This window comes from Nothoprocta perdicaria, unplaced genomic scaffold, assembly GCF_003342845.1.
Source record: "Nothoprocta perdicaria isolate Ctin4 unplaced genomic scaffold, notPer1 scaffold_57, whole genome shotgun sequence".
Taxonomy (NCBI): domain Eukaryota; kingdom Metazoa; phylum Chordata; class Aves; order Tinamiformes; family Tinamidae; genus Nothoprocta; species Nothoprocta perdicaria.
In genome coordinates, this window is record NW_020455832.1 from 4105850 (window position 1) to 4129122 (window position 23273).

Genomic DNA, 23273 nt, shown 5'->3' on the forward strand with positions numbered 1-23273 from the left:
GTGCCCGTGCCGCGGGGGGGCCGTGCGGACCGCTGGGGAGAGCCGCGTACAGCTCCGGTGCTGCGCGGCTTGGAGCGGCTCCCGCCGCCGCCTCCCTACGCTCCTGTGGGGCCGGCTGGAGAGGGAGCGTGGCGAGACAGAGCTGCTTGTAACTGCTGCCTATGAACAAGTGTCCGACTCAAGTTGTGCYGGGGCAGGTTCAGGTGAGATATTAGATACAAATTCGTAGGTGGAAAGAGAGGTGAAGCGGTGGAACGGGTTGCTCAGGGAAGTGGTGGGGTTGCTGTCCCTGGCAGTGGTCAGGAAATGTGTAGATGAGGCACTCAGGGACGTGGTCTAGTAGGCATGGTGGGGATGGGTACACCATTGGACTTGATGATCTTGAAAGTCTTTTCCAACTGTAGTGATTCTGTGACTCTATGACTTCTGATTTTCTCTCTCTTCATTATATGATATTTCATTATATGATATATCTAATTTATCACTGCATCATGCTAGACATCAGTGGGAGGGACTCACTGCACCCAAAATGAGTGGATGGTGCCTTCAGTGGGAAACTTGCAGCTGCTTCTGACAAATTGTCTGTAATAACARGAAAAAATAAAATAAATTGCCCATAATTTAGAGCACTCTTCYGCTCTTGTCAACTCACTAGCACCACAGAAGGTCAACTACAGCCATGGTTATAATCACAGGTTGGCAGAAAATATTGGGATATTGCCTGGGATATGTGGCTTTTACCTCACAAGAAGTCTCAGTGGGTCTTTAATGACTACGGAACAGTTAGGATTCTGGTTTATCTGAAGACATAAAAAATGACAAAGAGCGATTTATTCTATCACATGTTGATGGTCAAAGYTAATGGAAAGCATGAAGAAGACCCTTTAAACATTGTCACATCTTTGTGCCTATTACAAGAAGCTGAAGCTGTTTCAGGCATCAGGAGCTTAGGTCTCATTTTAAACCTCATTTTAAACATCTACCTAGTCAAGTGACCTCTTTTTCATAACAAACTCCATCACTCTGTGGTGATTCCAGTCCCCAGCTGACAACTCATCTCCCCTCTTCCTGTGCGTAGCACAGTGCACCCCGTGTACTTTCATCTTGCTTGATGCCTTACAGTGTCTATATGCTCCATGACCACCAATACACAGCAAATGAAGAGGAGTCAGTAGACTCTAGCTCCATTTWTTTTTTTACTTCTGAGCACACTTCTTTGTGCCTGCTTCCTAATTGCAACTTCTCTCTCTTGCAAAAGGACCTAGGATATTTCCATTTTCTTTTTGCCTGACAAGATCCACCTCCATGAAACGTGAGCCCTAATAAATAATAGGGCACTCTGTGGACAGAAAAGACTAGACTTATCACTTCTTGCATGGTGCTGAAAACAGAAGAGCAGTATCTGCATGAAGATCCTTCAAAGAACATCAAGACTAGCATGATCTTTCTGTAAATATCCTCTTATTCYGTGGCTGTCATTAGAGGACCTGGATCAGGCTGTGCTGCCCAGTCTCCAATACCATCATCACTTAGAGCTAACATGGTGAGTTACACGCACCCGTGATCTCCTTGGCCACAAGGTTAGAATTTCTCTTTACATGGGATAGACAAAAACGAATAAGGGAGGGTAAAGTAGAGGGTTTGGAGAGTAAAGTGACTGGGGTTTTGAAGGCTAAACGTAGAAATCACTGTACTTTTAACTTTTTTCTTTACAGGCATGGTGCCAGGTGAGATTTTGGAGGAACTGATGTATCATTAGAAGTTTTCCTCATGCAGCAGAAATGGACTACACCTTATGGCTAGTGGCAGTCATGGATTTTTGTGTTTACCTCCTTCATATACCTCACTGGTTGCAACCATACACACCTGTGACAGGGAAGCATCTTATGTCTCAGGGGAAGCAAGGGACGGTACTGCCTGCTGGCCTGCATAAGATGCTGGAAGGCTCTGTTAGCATGGAGGCACGTGATGAGGAAACCTGTGCTAACACAGGAACTTCCATGGGGAAGAGAGAGTTTTCAATGAGGGCACCTGCAGTCAGAGTACAGGCAAGCACTGCCTACAGCCTCTAACGCTCTGACACTCGCTGCATTCACTAGAGACCTTCTATYGCTCCTTCTCAAACACAGATCATCTGCCCGTGAGCAGAGATTATTGGTGTTCTTCAATCTGAACTCACAGCTGGAGCCTTCATCTTGGAAACGGGCATGGTTCCACATAACAAGACCAGATGCWAGAACAAATTGAGCAAAAACCTAATAATCAAGCATCTAAATAGGGGCAATGCATTAACCATGGTTTGAGAAGAACTGCTAGTCAAACAGCATCCAGTGAGCACCATAGGGGAAATCCAGGTAAGGAGCATGAAGAACAAACATAAGTTGGTTCTAGTTTCCTAAAGAGCCTGATGGGGAGCAGAGAGTCCTTAGGAGAACTTTACCCAGCCTGTATGGTGGAGGTGGCAGCTTTCCTGCCATGAAGTAGTTGGGGTACATCTCACTATGTGGGAGTGGCAGGACTCTGCCTTACAGGCACATACACATGTGCATGTAAATCTGTGGAGAAAGATGAGATGCAAGGGACACTGGCCATGGTGATCTGGTGCGTAAGACCAGTAAGTCTCTCAGAAAGAAACCTAGGGCCCTTGCCAGCACAAGAGTGAGGATGCTGCAAACAGCACTGGCTGGAGCCCCTGGGGGAAGCTGGAGTAGGTAAAGAGGTGCCTCCAGTCCTTGAAGTGGCTGCCATGGCCCCAGGCCTGTTTACAGTGTCTTGTGAGGATGTGCTTAGTGCATCACTTCAGTAAGTAGGAAGCAGAAACCGCAGTATTTACAGTGCTTGGCATGCCTGCAGGTTGAGGTCTGTACGTTTATGGATAGTCAAGGTGTTCAGGTGTCCTCCAGCCAGGCAGTCATACGTTTAGGTGAGGCTGTGGGAACTTGTCACACACCAGTGAAAAGCACAGACTTAAGTCATATCATCTGCTACCTCTACAGCCTGTATTCCTAAATCTTCCTAAATTAGTCATCCAAGAAGATGAGATTTCTCTCGCAGCCATAGGCAGACAGATTTTGTAAGGGATTTTTATTGTGTTTAGATCAAGGGTGAACATGTAGTTAGTTTTTGGTAAAAGAAGGAAACAGAGGCAGTTTGGCTCTTCAGTTTTACCTCTAAAATACTATAGCTTAAAACTGCTTAACCATCTATTCAGGAAGAAACAGGTCAGTGACCCTTTMTGTCTTTCTCTTGTTTCTAGGGAAACATTCCTGCCCCGTTACCCTTTCAGCACATCACACTGAGGGGCTGTGTGGGAAGCACCTTTGCCACTGCAGACAGCAGGGGAGCTGGAATGCRCTGGCCAGGTGACCCTGCGGCCACTTTTCTGCCTGTATTGAGCCACCATGTGCAGGCAGGRACATGGTGGCCCACCCCAACCTGTGGCTGCCAGCTCTGTGACCCAGCTCTGAGTCTAGCAGCTCTTCAGTCATTGGGAGAAGTTTCCTTTCCAGTTTACATGGCAGAGAAGGCTGTGTTTGATGAGCCAGTTAAACAGTATCCTCTACCTGTTGCCCCAGGAAAGGCATTCATGTGAAGGACAGTTTCCTCAAATGCTTGCTGAAGACCATGCCTGACAGCTCTCCAGAATACAGGCCAATACCAGGGACTGTAGATCCCAGCACTCAGTGCATGTTTGCTGGCTGATCTGCATGAGGCAAGTGGTCAACCCTCCACCTCTGTCTTCTGGAACTRACACAGCCCTGCTGGGAGGATTACACCAACAAATTCATCATTGCTGCAGCAAGCATCACTGTCACCACTACTGCGATCTGGAAAGCTGCTGCCAACTGCAGCTGAACCACTACATCTGCTTGGCCAGCTCCCATGGCCAGCGGAGGCTGCTGGAGTGCAGACTTGTGCTCCCTTTTCAAACCAGATGAGCCCATTCCTGTACAAGGCTGGCAGAGCTATTTCTCGGCAGCCCAGTGAGTACATCCTGCTTCAGATAAATGATTGGCATCCCAAAAGAAGAAATGTACTGGACCAGCTCTTGTTTTCCTATTGTTTTGTATTCCACTATGTTTCTTCTCTCTCTTTCTTAATTGGAATTAAATGCCTCATTTTTTTTCCACCAGACTTAGCATTCTGTTGTTTTTCTTTTGGACAGACTTCTCTACAACTGCAAACATCCACACTTGGGCAAAGTAATGTGCAGCTCCTGTATCTCATAGCTGCCAAGGCTAATGAACAAGGTTGTAGATTCTCCTGGTGTCACTCGTTGTGTGCTGAAAACATGTTAATGCAGAGCAAGAGGRCGAAGCTCTCTTGAGAAAGCTTATAGTCTGGGTGTATGAGGTCTACCAAGAAACAATTACATAACTCCAGATAACACAATGTCAAAGCCTCAACATGCTAGTTATCCCAACTATTCCTTTCAGGTTTATATGCTGTATTTGCACAGCAATTGTCTTAATAACTTTTATTTCTTYACAATTTTTATTTCTACTTTGAAAGCATGACTCTTACTGATACATGGCATGGTCTATTTGCACTGGATGAAACACTTGTCWCACAACTTTTCTGTCTGTAAATTCTCAGTCATAAGCTGGGCATCTGGGAGCACAGATTTTGTACAAAGAATTTGTTAATGTCTTTCCAGCCTCAAAAACACGAGCCCTATATAAGTTAATATAAAATACTTGATAAGCAGTCACAGTATGCATGTGACTCTTGCCCYGTATCTCTTGAATCTCTGGACGGATAACAGGAAAAATTGACAAAACAGAGATATTAAAAGTAAATAAGGTTGCATAAACTTTAGAAGAGATGATTAAAGACAAGGAGGAGTGAGATGTAAGTGCTTAAAAGTTTGTTTCTGGCTATTTTTGTTTGTTTGTTTCTAGCTTTATTTGAAAGCTGTTACTTTCAAAAAGTAGCTTGTTTGTTGCTCTCTACTGTTACGGAGAAAGGTAGTGAAGGCAGTACTAGTTATGTAGCCAGTGAGCTGAAAGACACGGAGAATCAGAGTTTGTTGGCACTGTTCACAGAAATGTTTRCTCCTGTTAGACTGGAAGTATGATTATGGGATATTTCAAAATTCTGGATATCCAGTGTGGATGGTGAGTATGGCCTTTCCTGAACCMTCGTCTTTGATTTCTCAAATACAGCACCCTGCATACTACCTAAATACACAAATGAATACTTAAATAATGAGAAAATCAATGTGCGCCTTATGTCATGAATAAAAGCAATTGAAGGTCAGAACATTTTAGGAATCATAAAAAGGAACTATCTTTGCTCTTTTTTCATTGTCTTTTTGGTGATGTTCAGCAACTACGTCAAGAAAATTCAACACTGCGTAAAAGCAGAAGAGGAACTGGGCTCTGGATTCCTTCTCCAGCAGTGCATGCTGCAGAAAGTGTGGGGCGATATTTCACTAGATCTTTTTTTCCATCTCTGACAAATTGTGAGTCAAAAACTTCCTTAGTCAGAYGCAATGTTAGAGTCAGACTCTGCATAATTTTTAATCTAACTTAGATTTTTCTTTTATATTTTGGGGCAGCCAGTTTTTGGACCTGTCTATACTTTCAACCTGTATTGAAATTGCTGCATCCATTTAATATCCCCTAATTCTTTAACTGAGAGAGACATTGAAAAGTCTTTCAAAATTCCCTTGCTTTAGGACACCAAATGTCACTATAGCATAATTGTGCACAGTTGTCTTTCTCCAGCCTGGAAATCCTGCTTACTTTCTCATACTGAAGCAGTGCTGTATGTTGGATAATAATTGCTGTCCTTCTCTGAATCTTTTCAGGTTCTTCTATGACTTTTTTTTTGAGATAGGGAACCAGGACCATATACTGTATTAAAGATGTTTTGTTGATTATTTTAGTGGCATAATGATACTTTCTGTTCTGTTATATAGGACATGGAACTTCTAGAAAGGGTCCAGCGTAGAGCGACAAAGTTGATTAATGAACTGGTGCATCTCTCGTAGGAGGAAAGACTAAGCAATCTGGGTCTGTTGAGCCTGGAGGAGTGAAGATTGAGAGGGGTTCTGATCAATATGTATAAGTATCGGAGGGGAGAATGTGGTGGCCAGTGACAGGACAAGGGGTAACGGGTACAAATTGAAACCCAGGAAGTTCCATCTCCACGTGAGAAAGATCCTCTTTCCCATGAGGGTGACAGAGCCCTGGAACAGGCTGCCCAGGGAAGCTGTGGAGTCTCCTTCTCTGGAGATCTTCCAAACCCGCCTGGCTGCCGCCCTGTGCCCCGTGCTCTGGGTGTCCCTGCTGGAGCAGGGGGTTGGGCTAGATGATCTCTAGAGGTCCCTTCCAACCTCAACCATTCTGTAATTCTGTGRTATTCCTTTGAAAATTAGTCCTAGGTTTTACTTTGACTTTTCTGACCATTTCTTGCATACTGAGCTGATGACAACATATCTCTGCAGTCCAAGATCTATACCTAGCTATATTATTGCTAGATCTTGTTCCTGAGTGGTAATAATTAGGCAAACACAACATTTTGTATAAAAACTTAGAATGGTTTTCTTTTTCCATTGAGTGCATCATTTCGCATTTTTTCTCAGTATTAGGTTTATTTTACCATTTTATTGCTCACTCCGTATCGTAGACATTACTTGCAGCTGACCCTTATTTTCACTGTCTTAGTATTCTCAGCAAGTTTTATCACCTCACTTTATCGCCTCTACAATGGAAATTAACCATTTACCCTCTGCTGTTTTAAAACTTGTGCATCATGATAATTAATCTATTCTTGACYCCCAGTGATGATTAAATTTTACCTTGAAGCATGGATCTTGATTGTGACGTTTTTAGTGTTCACAACTGTCCATCTTGCTCATGAAATGGAACTGCTGGCATTCCCATGAAGCAGCTGGAAAGAACAATTGAGGAACTGGTCTTGTTATTATAACTTGAATATAATGAGACTTCTCATTAATATATTAATTTTAATGCATTTGCAGAGGTAATCAAGCTAGAAAATATTTTTTTTTCTTGGGCAATAATCTATCATTTATATTTCAGGAGAAAATGAAGTTCCATCTGAAGATGCCCTAATACTACAACTGCAGCTTGCAAAAGGGCACGAGAAATTTACTGAAATGCTAAAAAGTCAGCAGCAGACCATTGTGGATTTGCAGCAGAAACTCACCGACCAGCAGCACGTATTGGTTAACCAGCAACGGGAAATTCTTGAACAGCAAAGAAAAATGTATGAGCAAATGGATTTAATCAAGGTTCAGTATGGCATGCTTTTTGACACAGTGAAACAAATGTCATTTCAGAGTTTGCAAGAAGATATTCAAAATTATTTTGAAAGTCATCTTCAAGGACTTCAGAAACAAGTCAGAAATCAGCTCCAGAAGTCATACTCTGTCCATAAAGTAGAAGTGGATGCAAAAGTGATTAATGTTGGGGAGTCTTTGCTGGACTGTGGTCTTTGTGAAAGTGATGAATTCTGCAATTTCCAAAAGACGCCTTCACAGTGTGAAAAATGCACCTTGTGCCCCGCTGGCTTTTTCCAAATGGCTGAGTGTTCTGCAAATTCTGATCGGATTTGTCAGGTGAAGTATTAATTCTGTATCTTGCAGTTACTGTTTAGGAAGTATTGTGCCATTGTGCCATCTAGACATACCAGGATGGATTATGGAAATATCTGCTCAGAGAAGAGTGGGGAGATTTGGTATTAAGAATGTCTTACTGTTTGGGACTGTGATGCTTCATGGTTTTCCTGAAGTTTTCCTGGAGTTTTCTCTTTACTATTTTTAACTCCAAGAGAGGCACAAGTTTGTGCCTGCTGGGTGTAAAGCTTTCATGAATCCAATGGCTGGCAGCACATAGATCATATTCATCACTGTAGGGAAAGGCATCCTAAAACATACACTTATAACATATACACTTACAGAAACATAACATACACTTATGCGTGATAAATTTATTTAATCTTAGTTTTGCACTAACTACTACACATATTTGAAGGGTGAAGGAAATCTCAAGTAAAACTTAAGACCACACATTTATTTATAAGATCAGAAACAAAATTTGGTAGTTTTAGATTTATAATGTAGTTTCATCTTAAGTGTAACATATAAACGTATGAAATGTAGCATAGTGATATTTTTATTATAAAAAATACTTTATTATAAAATGCAAAATAACTTGCAAACACAGTAAGATGCTTCTTTAGTTACTCTCTTTCGAAGTCCTGAGATGTATGCAGATCTTGATACTTATAGTAATTTCTGATTTGTCAAGTGCTACCCTCAATTCTTAGGTTAATGTGAGCCTGAGCACCTGGTGACCTGAGCCCGCATTAGTCAGGAGAGAATCTAAAAGACTCTTTCTGTCCCCTTCTCTCTGCAAATCTCAGTTTTCTTTAATGCTGTCATTTGAATGCAAATGTGGCCTGTCATTCTTTCTCCTTTACCTACTGTGGAGTTAGAGGGGGGCTTGGTGTCAGGAAGGATTACTTTTATTTTAACATTTAACTTTCTCTGGTGTTTCTCAGTTAGCTCCTTTAAGAGCCTTTCATAACACTTTCTTAGTTGTTACAGTGTCCTTAAGACTAGTTGAGTGATGCAGCCATCTGAAGACTATAGCACAGCCTTACAGATCATGTATCATCCTGAATATTGGTTGTACAACCACTCTCTTTAGCTCATGATCTGCACACTATAGCCATCTGTACAGACCATGCAACCCTTTCAGATACCTGGGTAAGAGAAGAGACAAATCAAAATAAGTTGCCTTTTTCCATCGTGTCTACGAGAGCAAATCCATCTCCTTCCCTACAGAGGCTTTTCGCAGGGAAATGAGTGTCCCAGAGCCTGAGGGGGAAAATGCCTGTTTCAAAYTTAAATTGTGGGATTAAAGTGTTTCGATGTGATTCTTGTGTTTACAGGACAGAGATGAATGCACTGACTCTCCAAGCATTTGTGGTGAGAGAATAAAATGCCTGAATACGCCAGGTAAGTTATATTCTGTTATAAAGAGCAAASATGATTAGATCTTCAGGAGCAGCCTGGAGCAGGATGAGGACTCAGAGCTGTGCATGAGTAATGACATGCTCAGCTTCCTGGAATCAAAGGGTATGAAAAATCCTCATCTGTAAACCGATGGTTGTTCCTGTGGACAGTGAACATTAAGGGCATGATACTTGTATGAGTTTGGATGTTCCCTTTTACTTTATTTTCATTTTTTTTTTTAATGCTTTGGTTTTAATATCCTTTCTTCTTGTATAGGCAAGTGAAACATGCCTAAAGTGGCATCAAAATCAAAGATATTATCCTAATGGAGAAGCATAGCTGTCAATTCTCATCTGCTGCACAGGGCTAGCTATCTGATTTGATCCAAGCAGGTTAAATTTGATCTTCTAAGGCCCTTCTCTGTCAATCTCATTCTCCTTTAGTGATCTTATTGTCAGGTAATAAGGAACAGTAAACAGTGGTCATCATCTGCAGGATAGGGTGGTGGATTTTCCAACATCTAGAAGCAGATATAGCTGGAGCTCTGCACTTCAGGCTTCTCCTTCTTTAGCCATCATGGGAATCAGGCACGGAAGAACAAAGTTAATAAATGTACTGAGCAAATCCTATCCAGATGCTAGAAGGCCAGGTCCTTCTTTCTGAGGGGGGAAAGACTGTTTCCAGCACCTTATGACTGACTACTATTCCTGCCCTACCACTGGATGGGAAAAAAAGTGGGTGGGAATTGATCATAGAAAAGCAATAGAAGAGGACCTGGAWACTTAAGTTGTCTGTGCCTCACCTGAGCAGGAACTTTAAGGAATTAGTACAAAGAGCACAAGGAGCTGGAAATGACCAGAGGAAGAGAGCACCTAGTGTTTTAGATGGCAAATGCCATTGAGGAGGTACCATCAATGTTCTTAAAAAGACTGTTCTTAAAAAGAGCCTTAGCAGRGGTAGTGAGCCATTAGAGGCAAGAAAACTTAGAGAGGCACAAAATTTGAGCCAGTACATTGGAAAGATCTAAAACTATCTCCTTACTAAAAGGCCAAGTATGATGTACTTGACTTGGTGATTTTGTGGGAGGAAATCCATGGGGCCTCATCCCTAGGAAAGGAGAACCACCAATGTGTTAGTCATTTGGTGTTGCTCTAGCTTGTGGCTTAGAAGAGGGGTGGTTGTGAGGAATTTATCCTGAGGGCTTTATGATGGTGGGAAGCCATTCACTGCTGGGGGGAAATGAGATAGGGGAAAATATTGCCCTGAACCAGGCAGATGATTGTGGTCTGTCAGACCACAGAAAGTGAGTAGCGACGGATCTGAAAGGAAAGAAGTCTTCTCCCTCTTYTTTCTCCTCTCCAGATTTTAATGGTGCCCCATAAATATGTGAAAGCAAGCTATCTCCTGTCATCTGGGTCCTGTCATCAATGCCCTGTCAATGGAAGAGAGTCCATATCTTATTTTTTGTTATTAGAGAAGATTGATACTTTTTGCCTGTCCGGTCATGAGAGTTCATTATCTTATACAAGTACAATTAAGTTGTCAAAGGAGAGGCTAAGAYGGAATGTCTGATTTGGGTAATGTAGGGTAGATGGGGATGTGAACTGACATATGAGTTCCAGATGTATGTGGTTTCTTGAGCTGCATGCAAAGAGTGTTGCATCTGTAGCAACCCTCGTTCACTGCACAGCGTGAAGGAGGGCAGAGCGAATAATGGTAAAAAAACAAGTAGCTTGGAGCCTCTCTTTGCTCACTCTTCTACTTTGTATAGTATGTCCTGTTTACCTGCTGCTTTTTCCTCTTGTTATCTGGGATGAGAGCTATTAGGGTGGGTGGTTAAATGGTGTTCACAGAGGAACTGTGACAGATGGGGATACCTGATCAGTGGAGATGGAGGTACCTAATCAGTGGGGATGGAGCACAGTGAATTGTCTCCTTCTTAAATTATTCCAAGAGAGCCCTCAGAGTGTTGTCCCTGGTATGAAACTACCGAGTGGAGTTGACATCTCTCCCCAGGATGCCATGCAAACTGAAGGGGACTTACTCTAGGATTTACTGTGGGGTGCAGAAAGAAGAGAGTTATGAGATTGTGTAGAGCTTGTTATGGGGTGTTTTAAAGGGATTATAGGAGTGTATGAAATTTATCGTGGAGTGTTTAGTGGAAGCTAGTGCTTGCTGCAGTTGGACTATCTGGCAAGTAGGGTAAGAGGTCTGAGTACCAACAAGTGGAGTAGGACCACATATCTTGAGGGCTTATAGGTCCAGATTCCAGCAACTGGAGAAGATGAGGGGGTCCATGTGCCAGATGCTGGAGAGACTATCTAGGACCCACTACTGAGCCACATGTGTATTCCACCAATGTGTGTATTCCACCAATGGACTGCAGTCCTGACCAGCCAGAGAGGAGGAGCAGGATCCAGCCATCTGTCCTGTATATGTTTGTGTGGGTGCTGTTTGAGTTTGTGCAACCAGTAACAGCACTGGGTTCTGTCTGTGTGCACCTGTGTGGCTGGCTGTGCTAGTTCTGTGTGTGAATGTGCACATGTCCATCAGGAGGACTCGCTCAGCTTCCTTACTGGCTGCATGTAGGGATGGGGCAGCTTCACATCTATAGGGCTGACAGAGGAGGAGTTCCCCTGGTTCACGAAGGCGKCCAGGTTTGGTGACCTCTAGCAGATGTGTTCTTGAGGCACCCCTCAAGTCCAGCTTGGATTTGGAGTCCAGCTCTCCAAATAAGTCTGTGCTGGGCAGCCAGGCTTTGTGGTGGCTCCTCTTCAGTTAGGCATTGAATGTTTGTGCTCTGCAGGACAACCCTTGGGGAAGAAAAAAACAGGAAAGGGTAAAATACTGCAAAGGCAAGAAGTGAATAACGAAAACTTCAGCAGATAACTGTGATTTGTAATTAACTGGGATTCTGGGTATGATCTTAATCTTACACAGAGAGTTCAAGACGGTGATGGATTCCCAARCTTAATCTTCATCAGACAGCTATGAATAGCAGCAGCAGCAGCAAAATATATGCATGGCCTCTCTAATTGCCTTGGCAATGGCCCCCGGGAGCTGCGGCGGCTGGTGAGCAGGCTGCACAGTACCTGATTTCACAAAAACAGCTTGAGCACAGCTGGGCTGATCTCCATAAAACCTGCTGTAGCGGTGCCCAGAGCACGGGGCCAAGSTGGGAGAGGTTGTCGGAGGGGTGAGAGAGAGAAACAGAAAGCAGTCACAGCATATTTACTTGCTGGCTGTTTGTTGTTTGGCTGATGTTGCTTCTTGACCTCCTCTGGACTGAAGATAGGATGCTGCTTTTGCCCTGGGGTCCACAGTCTAATGCAGCCCTCGTGCTGCTTTGAAGTGACCCATCTCAAATGCAGGCTGTGGAACACCGTCTGCAGGTGTACCTGAAAAACACTAGAGAATGAATCAAAATGAGTAGTCATCAAAGAGATTTGTAAAATTTGATATTCATCAAAATATTTAAGTATGCATTATTAATGTTTTAAAATAAACATTTTTTCTTTTATTTTTGTTTTGTTGTTGTTGTTATTTGTTTCTCATGARAAAAGAAAGCCAGAGACACGTTTGRGAAGAGTAATGTGTTCAGTTTCTCTTGATATTTTTRCTGGAAAATCCTATTTTTCTGCAGTTAGCTCTTGTGAGAAAAACATACCTGGTCACTGAAAGAATGTTCTCACATCATAATGGATATAGTCTTACATATTGGTGTTAGGGAAGAGTCACTGCTTAAGTGAAGGAAACATAAATAGATGAAGAGATATGAGATATGAGGGTGAGCATGTGACACCTGTATAATATAACACAGTGTCTGGCGTTCTCAGCTGAATAATGCAGTGTCAGAAATGAATTTTAGCCAATGCTCTGGACTCCCTTGTGTACCAGGCGCATGTGCATGGATCTGTCTTGTGTCTCTCAGTATGTGTGCTGTGCTTTTTTGCTTGCACCAACAATCTGCATCGCCTGCTCTGTCCTGATTATGGCAATGCAGAAAACTAGCCTGCTGGGGTCCATGTCCAATGCTTGTATGCCCACTGTCAGAGCAAATCCCAGTCCAAATATAGCAATTTCCACCTGATGAATAAATCAAAAGCATGCATCTAAGGAGCAGCATGGAATTTAGGTTGTAAAGGATATTTCTGAAAGTACTTTAGAAATGTGGTTGTAGAGTTTGCTAATGACTGGCAAAAACACTCAAGCAAGCTCATTTTAGTGATTAATCTTTGAGGCACAACCTGCCAGTGGTTATTCTTTAGAGTGCCTGAGTTGTGTTTACTGATGTGAGCTCCAAGACCCAGTGTGCAAAGGTGCCGGGCACAGGCTTTTCCCGCGGGAGACAGTGGAAGCTGGCAGCGCTCATGGAAAATTGCTGTAGAAAACTGCAGGCTGCTTTTAAAACCTGCTCTTTCAGTGTGCAGTCTTTGATCCACTGAGGTCATGGTGTGCCATTCAGCAGCACAAAATTGCCTTATTTCCAATAAAGTAATTTTCAGATAGCACCTCCAGATATTCCTATGATGTTTGCTGCAGTGTTTTATTTATTCCTTACAGGTTTAGACTGTCACATACACTGCTGTCCTCTGCCTTAGGGCAAGGGTTTTCAGTTTTAAATGTGTGGACTTCTGCATTAGTGGATTTAAGCCTGCTGATTCCAATTTTGCTTTTCCTGCTTGTCTCTTGTAGGCTTTTAAAAACCAATATACTGAGTGGATGCYGGAGGCCTGGGATCCTCTGGCTGCAAAGTGCTGTGTTAGCAATCACAGCTCCAGCAGTGCCACCCCGCTGTCATGGCTGGGTGGATGGGGGACATTTCCCCCATTAGCTGGAAACATCTTTGCTGCTCAGCGCAGCAGTCAGTCACTGTGCCTTTCACCTAAGGGAAGGGAGAGAGAGTCTTTACTGAACCTTCCCCTTCACAGGGGTGGGACAGAGTTGTCCCTGTGCYTCTGTGCAGCCTCGTCTTGCTCCTTTCCCTCTTTAAACCACTGAGTTCAGCTTGGACACAGTGAGGTACCCCTAGCTGTTCACCTGTGTGAAACCAAGGGTCCTCTAACAGTGCAAGGTATCTAACTTAATAGTTTCAGTTTTCTCCCTTATGATTAGGTGTGTTATCAAAGATACTTGATTTGTAGAACTGTAGAGTTCTTCTAATACTTGGTGTTTTTAAAAGTATAACAACTAAAACTTCCATTTCCTGTGAACAGGTGGTTTCCGATGCCTTGGGATTGCTGAAAAAGACGCAGCTTTSGGACTGTGTGGAGAGGAATATTTCTTTAATAAGGAAATGCAGGAATGTCAGGCCTGTTTAAAATGTGAAGAAGGGATGGTGGCCGTGCCTTGTTCCACCATCAGCGATACGATTTGCTCAGCAACCAGTGAAAACAAGTTTTCGGAGGCTTGGGCTGCGAACATCATTTTACCTCCTGCAAAGTCTGGCATCTCTCAGGTCTACTCTGGYTTAAACTTGAAGATAAAGGGGAAGTTTCACTGTGAAATCCTATCAGTTGAAGATAACAGTTTGGTGTTCAGGCAGCATGGCCTGTTGTGGACTGACCTAAATTTTGCAGTAAAGCACAACTGCAGGAATTTTTTGCAACTTTCCTTAAAGCTAAATGGCAGTGAGGAAGGTTATGAACTGAGCGGAGTTCGCATTGAGCAACCAGAGGGAAAATATTTCCAGAGCACGAGTCTAAGCAGTGCTGCTGAAGTGGAGCCCAGCCAAACACTTTCTGTGTTTTTGAGGAGTCCAAATCAATTCTGCAATCAAAGCAGAGACTTATATATTTATGATCTTAATACCCCACTCAGTTTGTTTTGGTTGTCCCATGACACAGGTGCTGTGGCAATCAGTGCCCAGATGTCAACAGCAATGCATTACCAAACCAACTATCGACCTACCTTTAAAATAATTTCTGTTTCTGACCCTTACATGCTAAGTTTATCTCAYGATGGCAGAGCTATAAAGTTCACTGAAACTGGTGTCATAAAATTTGTGTTCCAGCAAGCGTTGTATTCCATGGGTCATACCTGTGTCCGGGAAGGCTTCTCTTTAATTTCTTATATCAATAGGAATGGTACTAACAGAGAATTAATGAATGTGTTTAAATCAGGGGTAAATTACAGAGACACATCTATATCAGCTTCTGGAGCCACAAAAGTTGGTGCTGGAGATATGGTTAGCTTTGAGATACTTTCTCCTGCGCAGTGTAATGTTCGCTATTTTGGAGACAGTTCTGGGATTAGTATGTTTAGCCTCATCTGGATCCCTTCAGCAGTCTCTACTGCTTTGTCAGCCAGAGTTTCTGTTTCAGGTCTGCCTACTGGAGCTGTGAGAAACAAATTACTGGATTTCACTCAGGTCTCGTCCAGTGAGAAACAGATACAGCTGGTTTCTTCAGGACAGTTTGCTCAGAAATATTTCATTTTTACCGAAAAGGGAATTGCCAGCATTGCCTTTAACTTAAAGCTGATCCATTCATGCAATGTGCTCAAAATGACTCTTAATCAGTTGAACATGGGTCACATGCAGCCCACAGCAATTGCTCAGCAGATTGGTGGTCCGATGCCGGAGGGAAGCATATGGACCAGTGTATCTCTCCGTGCCTCCTTTGAAGTCCACAATGGAACACTGATATCAATTTCTCTTGACTGTGTGCGTGGAAGGATCAACCAGATCGCTCATGAACATGGAACCAGTATATCTATTTTATGGATTTCATCTTAATTTCTGTGTGGTGAAGTTGGCACAGAGCTGGGGTTTGYTTTGGATATGGATGCCACTACAAATGCCTGACACCCTACAATATGTGGAAATGTACGGAATGTCCCAATAAAATACTCAGCATCCCAGASTATGTTATACACACACAAGTAAGTGAAATGGGCATTAATGCATTCGTGACTGGTGAGCATCAACCTTGCTGAAAGCAGSAATACTATGCACAATGTAACAGTAATGTAGGGGCTGTTCTGAGCATGTGCTCAAATATGTGTACTTTCCWATGCCTATTTTGGAGTTTGTCTCACTGCTTTTGCTGTAGTTTTCCCCTACAGTTTTCTGGAAAAGGATGAATCCAAATATGAGATCTTCTAGTTGATGGCTCTGTTTTTATTTACAACTTTGTAATCTTGTACTTGACACCTGTAGTTTTCCTTCTCTTATCCTTTTTGTTTCAAATTTATACTCACTATATATTTGCAGATACAGGTTAAGTTGCTCTCTGCTRCAAACTAGGAACACTGATATTCTAWCAATATTCTGCAAATTCTRACAGCCCATTGCAGGGTTCTTCACTTAGATGTTGTACTGARGCCAGCATAACCATGCAGACCACAACAGATTAAACCAGGCTTCAATGAGGTCAACGACATAGGTTCCAAGTGACTTTAACTAGACAGGGTTGTTCATTCTAACTAGGACATAAGGCAGGATGGATTAAAGCTAATATTGAAAGTGGTTGACATTTACAAAATACTGTTATCATTACAGAGGATTATATTTGGTGCTGAGAAAGGGAGTCTTCTGGAATTAGAGTGTGTGTATCTGTTATATACGGTGCATTAGCTAGGAGCAAAGCAGTTTTTCTGTCTCCTTCATCCCAGAATTCTACTAAGAAGAAAAAATGCCACAGGAGTTGATGTTTTCTGAAATACCCRTCTCCTTAATAAGATGAGCTGATCACATCCTTACTAGATTTTTCTGAGGTCATCATGTTTTCCCTAGCAGAGTCTACCATGCAAACAGGTGCTTTTGCTAGGAGGRGATCAAAGAGCCTCATCCTTATGGAAGCTGCTAGCTCTTTTCTTGGCAAGGATGTGTGAGACAMAGGAGGAGCTCTTCAGAGAGCAGACTGGGGTATTTCTAGGGTAAGACTTTAGCAGGATATAATGTTAAAGAAGACTTGAAATAATATGCTTGTGATTTTGGTTTGGAGGAAGCTGCAGATATTAGAATCTGACATTAGGCATACTCTGATATATCTTTAGCAAAGTGTAGATATTGGATATAAAATATGCATTTGCCAACTTATAGGATAGCATATGGCAAATCTTATGGCATGATTTCTMTGAGTGTATTATATCTGAGTGAGTTTGGAAGTAGTATCTGGGTAGTGTCAATGGAATTGCTTGAATAGGAAAGAGATTGASTTTTTATGGTGCTCAGATCCTGTATCCTGACTATGTTGATACTTAAACACACTGTTACTGAAGGCAGGTACAAGTAAACATATTACAGCTAGCAGAGATTTCAGAGTATGAATTCTTCAATGTAGTAAAGCTTTCTGAGGACCCTTAGGGGAGTGCCAGTTGTCTTTAAATTCAAGGTAGATTTGAGATGCACAGTGGCAGAAATGCAGCATTTTGCACCAATCTGATGGTGCTAATGCATCTAATGTTGTTTTGCTTATGTCATTTGTGAGGAGCTTAGATGGTGAAAATGTTTTTTTTTTTTCTAAATAATCCTGTGAAATCTCTAGTATTAATTACTACATATGTACATATGCCCTGTACATATAACCATATGCCAAAGAAAAAAGATTAGTTGGACCTTTTTTTCCATCTTTCAGTTTAAAAAAAAAAAAGCCTGAAGCCATAGGTTAGTCTGTTTGCTGATCCTGGTTATAGTAATTTGGAACAAGTATGTTGTAAGCAGTTCATGCTGTTTTAGCTAAGTGTAGTCTAGCCTTTAGATCTATGAAAAGGATGTATATTACCTGATATCATGCAACATAAGTGGTGCACTATTATCCTAAATGAGATAAAATTTGAAAGGAATCAGACTTAAAGTATATGAATGCTAATTTATGGCACTTCATTTGCTGTAACTAACTGCATGTTTTATTCTTGACATATATCATTTTGTAGTTACAATTCTTCAACTTTTTTATTCATGTTTTCATATGGTTTCGTTCTAATTGCAGCACAATATAATGCTGTGAAGTAGAGAATTCATTTAAAAACTCCTTCTATTTTGCATCTTTTGAGACTTTGTTCTTGAATATAGGCAAAATATCTGGAGATATTCTCTCCAGTCCTTCCACAGAGTGTTTTCAGTGAGGGTATTCATGAAGTTAGGTCGTGCAGAGTATGTCTGAGGCTTGCAGAATCTAGCCATGCAGAAAGAGTTAAGAGTTATACCTCAGGCAAGGCATGAAGTTATTCTACCTGTGTTGTGCACATGCAACAGGTTGTTTCAGAACAAAATTCAGAACAAAGAGAAGAAAAATTGCAGAAGGAAAATCATTTTGGCCTACTCATATAAGAGGAAAAGTATTTGGTTTAAAAAATCTTCATCAGTTTGTTGTAAAACATGTTGCAAGTTCGAAGATTCTACCTGAATTTATATACTATTGTCAATAAAAGTTTTATATATTTACTATAAAGTAAATATTGGTATTGATCAGACTATGTTAAATAGACTTTAATTTAATACTGTGGTTTCTGCTGCAGTTTATGCAGATTACATTGTGATAGTTAACTAGTTTAAAAGGGTGTTTTTTAATCAACTTTTCTACTTCCAAATATTGCCTTGTTTAAAAATACTATTTAGACATTTGTGTGTGTTAATATTTTATCCTAATCTTTTAGCGAATTTTGCTGAAATAAAAAAAAAGAGAAGACTTCATTGGTGTATATGTTCTGTTCCGAAGAAGGCTTATTGAAGTCAATGGAAATTTTTCCACTGACTTTGAATGTTGGAAACCTTTTGAAGTTATTTCAAATTATATAATTGTTTCTTGATTTCAAAGTTGTAATTGGTTATTAGAGCTGAGGGAAAGATAGGTGATAAATTTGTTTTTTATTTTGAAATATATTTTAAAAGAAAATCCTCTTCAAACATTTTGGGACTGGATTGGTATTTCTCTCAGCCTCTTAAGTTAAAAGTAAAAAAGCAAAGTTTTATATGGCGTGTTTTCATCAGCAGTATTACACTGATTTGAAGGATTCAAACAGTTCCTCTACCACGAGGATTACAGAAATTATTTGCTTAGTCTAGATTAGCCTAGGATGAAGTTCAGAGGAAGGAGGAAAGCAGCATTTGTGAAATACTGGTAAAAGAGAATCATCCTCTTTGAACCTGCATCCAACATGGCCCATTTTATTCAGACTTTCAGCTGTTGATCTGATTTATGCCCTTTCCACAGCAGCCAAAACCATCTTGATGTTTGAGCCAAGTGCACTCTGTCTCTCCCAGAGTCACAGTCCATTCCCCTTTGGGGGCTCCCATTCGCTTCTGCAGCCTCCCTTTGTGCCAGAGAGCATCTCTGTGCTCAGGCCTGGCACCTCTTCTCTGCCTGGAGAGTCTGGCTTAAAATAAGACTCAGGAGATATTAACTGCAGCCATGGAAAGTGCCCATGTTGCTGTGCCAGTGCTGACTGAACTAGGCAGTGAGCTGACTTTAAAATGGCTATGCTGTCCCTAGGCTGTCCCTAGGCTGGGCTTCAGCATCTCAGTGTCTGCTCAGGAGCTCTCTCTCTCCAACACTCTCATTCATGCACATCTAATGACTACAAAGAGGGATTCGGGAAACTCCTGTTTGCATTAAATAATGGAGCTGGTATTGCTGAACCACGGATTCTTGACCAGCTGCAGTTTGTGTAGCTTTTTCAGTCCTTCCGTGGAATTTTGTAGTCATGTTGTGACTTGCAAAATTGTGTCTTCTGTCTGTAGGGTTTTTTTAGAAGAGAAGCTGCTCCCTTTCTCTGTCTAGTGCAATCCTGTTAAATGCTATCTCTTGAAAGTGGCCTTAAATGTCTGGATGTAATTTTCTCCCCAGACAGGTGCCTGCTATCAAAGGAAGTTCAAAGAAAATGCCTGTTGTGTTAAAATGTAGAGATCTTTGGGCGGAGGGTTAAACAGCATGTTCTCTGAAAGAAGACTTCTGTGGACAAAAAACTTTTAAAAACTATCTGCGTCCTCTACTAAAAAAAAAAAGTCACAAACTCTCTGGACAATCTGTTCTAGGGCTCTGTTGCTCTCACAGTCAGGAGGGTTTTTTTCAGAACTTTCTGTGCTTCAGTTTGTAGCCGTTGCCTCTTGTCCTATCCATGCCCACCACTGAAGAGAGTCTGGCTCCATCCTTTTGACACTCACTCCTAAGGTATTTATACACATTTATAAGATCCCTTCTCAGCCTTCTATTCTCTAGGCTGAACAGGCCCAGCTCTCTCAGCCTTTCCTCATAGGAGAGATGCTCCAGTCCCCTGATCGTCTTTGTAGCTCTACACTGGACTCTCTCCAGTAGCTTCATGTCCCTCCTGTACTGGGGAGTCCAGAACTGGACAGAGCACTCCACATGTAGCCTCACCAGTGCTGAGAGGGACGATCATCTCAACCTGCTGGCCACACTCTTCCYAATGCACCCCAGGATACTTTTGCCCTTCTTGGCCTCCAAGGCACATTTCTGGTTCATGGTCAACTTCTTGTACATCAGGATTCCCAAGTCCTTCCCTGCACAGCTACTCTTCAGCAGGTCACCCCCAACATGTACTGGTGCCTGGGGTTATTCCTCCCTACCATTTGYTGAACTTCATGAGGTTCCTCTCTGTGCACCTCTCCAGCCTGTCAAGGTGTCTTAAATGGCAGTACAGCCCTTGGTGCATCAGCCACTGCTCTCATCAGCAGCTTGCTGAGCATGCATGCTGTCCAAAATGGGAGAAGGAAAAAGCGCCCTCATAGAATTATAGAATGCTTAAGGTTGGAAGGGACCTCAGAGGTCATCTAGTCCAACCCCCCTGCTCACGCAGAGTCACCTARAGCACGTGGCACAGGGCTGCRTCCAAGCGGGTTTTAAAGATCTCCAAAGAAGGAGACTCCACAACCTCTCTGGGCAGCCTGTTCCAGGGCTCTGTCACCCTCACTGTCAAAAAGTGTTTTCTTAAGTTCCTGTGGAACTTTTGGTGCCTCATGTGTTTGGTTAATTTAATGTACTCATTTTTAACTAGTTTTTCACGGACCCTTCTGAGAAAATCCTTTATTTTCAACCAATTCTAACTGAACGTTTATTCAACTGAATATGAATTATATCACATTTGTCTTCATTTTGAACTTTCTCATAATCTGGCCACTTCTCTTCCCCTCCTTGACCACCTCCTGCTCATATTCTGTAAACTTCAGTAATTCCTGCATATGCTCGGGTGTTTTGTTGAGCTGGAACATTAAGGTGGGTAACTAGGTTAATTAAGTGGCAAACTTCTGTTGGGAAACCTCTGAATATAGTTGTGAGTTTTAGTATACTAAGCACAGTTTTCATCATTATCTCTTAAGTATGTTTACACTGAAAACTGCTTCTCATTATATAAATGAGCCTGCTCTGATCTCCAGGTTGTCATCACTTGACTGCTAATGGTACCTAACACTGCTCATTTAAGACTCCTTTAGGTATTTGTTTATTATGGTGCAGTCAGTAAGGCAGACATGTACTAAGTGCCACCAGGAAATCTCTACATGTGGGATGACAATAGTGTGTTTCCCCGAATTGCTTCATTGTTTTCAACTCCTTAAGACTTTAAAAAGTTGAAATCATTTCAGGAGTCCATATGGGATAGATATGGGTTTAGAAAATAAATGTAACCTGGTGAGTGATTTAGACTGGTTATCACATCTGAGTTGTATGACTGTAGCCTTCTCTTGGGAAGTATAAAATCTTCTCAGAACAGTCACAGATTAAGTGCAGGTGTCTTCCGTGAAAAGCTGGAAATTCTCTGCACCAAGTTCAGTTGAAAACCTCGTATTCTACTTGCAAGGTCAAAAAAAAAAAAAAAGATTTAGTATACAATGTGAAAAATTCTGTTTGTTAAAGGAGAATTACATTTGTTGGTTTTATTAAGAGTGGAGAATAAAAACATGTGCTTTATGCCAAACACATGAGACAAATTGCTTAAGATACCTTTATGCCTGAAAATGCTCCACACTTCACTGCGTTCCTGAATTTTTTTAAACCTTTACTTCAGATTATTAGCAGTGATTTGATACAGCCTTGATTCATGCTAGAGCCACTTCAAGAGTACTTTGCCCTCATGTGTCTAAATCCCAGACAAACATGATCTGGGACTTCAAACACAGCTGATCAACCCGGGGAAAAAAGCACGTGGCTTCACTGGTATCCCCAGAGACATCGGTTCTGTGAGTATGAGGCATGCTGATGGTCCCACTCACTGTCTCATCCTCCAGCTCTAGGTCCACATTTCTCCCTTCCTTGTCATTTCTGGGAGTGACAGTCACAGTTGTCTTGCCAGGAAGCTCCAAATACTGGTTTTGGATGAGCCAGAAATCTTTTGTCCCTGATTTCTGCCCCTCTCCCTTTATCTCCCCTTTCAGCCATGCTACTGAAATTCCACCATGCYCTCAGCCCAGCTGCTAATGTTCACTTTTGCGTCTGCTAGCTTGCATCTCAGGGCACAACTGTGGTGCCTGTCACTGCTTTCTGGCTCTAGGTTTCCCTCTGATACTAACCTCTAAAACACCACATACATTTAAATACCACAAGTCTCTGAGACAGTTGCATGTGTGAGTAACTGAAGCTGTTTAGTCCCATTGGAGGCTCTTTGCCCAAGCAAGATGGGTGTAGTGGCCTTCTCCATAAACGGCAGTAGCTTTAATAGTGGTGTTCGTGAAGAGCACAGGGTGGTTACCCTCCCTGCAAGTCCTCTCTCAGCACAGACTGGGTTGATATTCAGTGCTTTAGTAACTCTACAGAATTAAGAGTAGCTTCAGGATCATAAAAACATATTTTTCCCCTTACTTCCCATCTTTCTTCCCTATTAGTTTGTGCATCTCAAGGTAAGGCAGCAAATGTGCTGCTTGTTTGTAAATCAGCCCTGTGCCTCACCCTACAAGCTTTGCAAATGTCTTGGCTAAAATCCTCATGAGCCTGAACCTGCCAGCTTGCCACAGGCCTCTGCAAACCATTTGGTATTTCTCTGTGGCCCCAGCCAAGGCTGACTGAATGTTATATTTGAATATGTTTAAAGAGAGCAACGGAAGAGTAAACTGTAGCCTAAATTCAAAGGGGGAAAAAAATCAAGCACACAATTTTGGATTATTCATCACCTTCTTGGCAGTCTGCTCCTAAGAACTTTAACAATTTAAGACAAATGACATTAGGCAAAGTAAGCCATAAAATATGGCTCCACAGTCTACAACACACTTGCAACAGTGACGTAGCAAGCAGTGATTTCCACTCTACTCAGCAGCTCGTAGTAGAGTTGGTGGCCTTCGGTGTGCCATTGCACAGGGGCCCTGTTGGCGGCAGTGGTTTTCATTTTCTCC

The 23273-nt window shown here is 42.0% G+C and overlaps 1 protein-coding gene and 1 long non-coding RNA gene across 2 annotated transcripts; both read left to right on the top strand.

Annotated features, from left to right (window-relative positions):
• Positions 1 to 1262: 1262 nt before the first annotated feature.
• On the top strand, positions 1263 to 3922 carry LOC112955472. The gene is made up of 3 exons (XR_003250889.1): positions 1263 to 1543; positions 1716 to 2354; positions 3257 to 3922. It is a non-coding gene; the product is annotated as an uncharacterized LOC112955472 (long non-coding RNA).
• A 3204-nt stretch (positions 3923 to 7126) lies between these two features.
• LOC112955465 (protein kinase C-binding protein NELL2-like) lies at positions 7127 to 14808 on the top strand (the record flags this gene model as incomplete). Its single annotated transcript, XM_026048787.1, has 3 exons — positions 7127 to 7588; positions 8926 to 8992; positions 14206 to 14808. Coding segments are annotated over exons 1-3 (1132 nt in total), but the record flags the coding sequence as incomplete, so codon positions are not given.
• Between the last annotated feature and the right edge of the window lie 8465 nt (positions 14809 to 23273).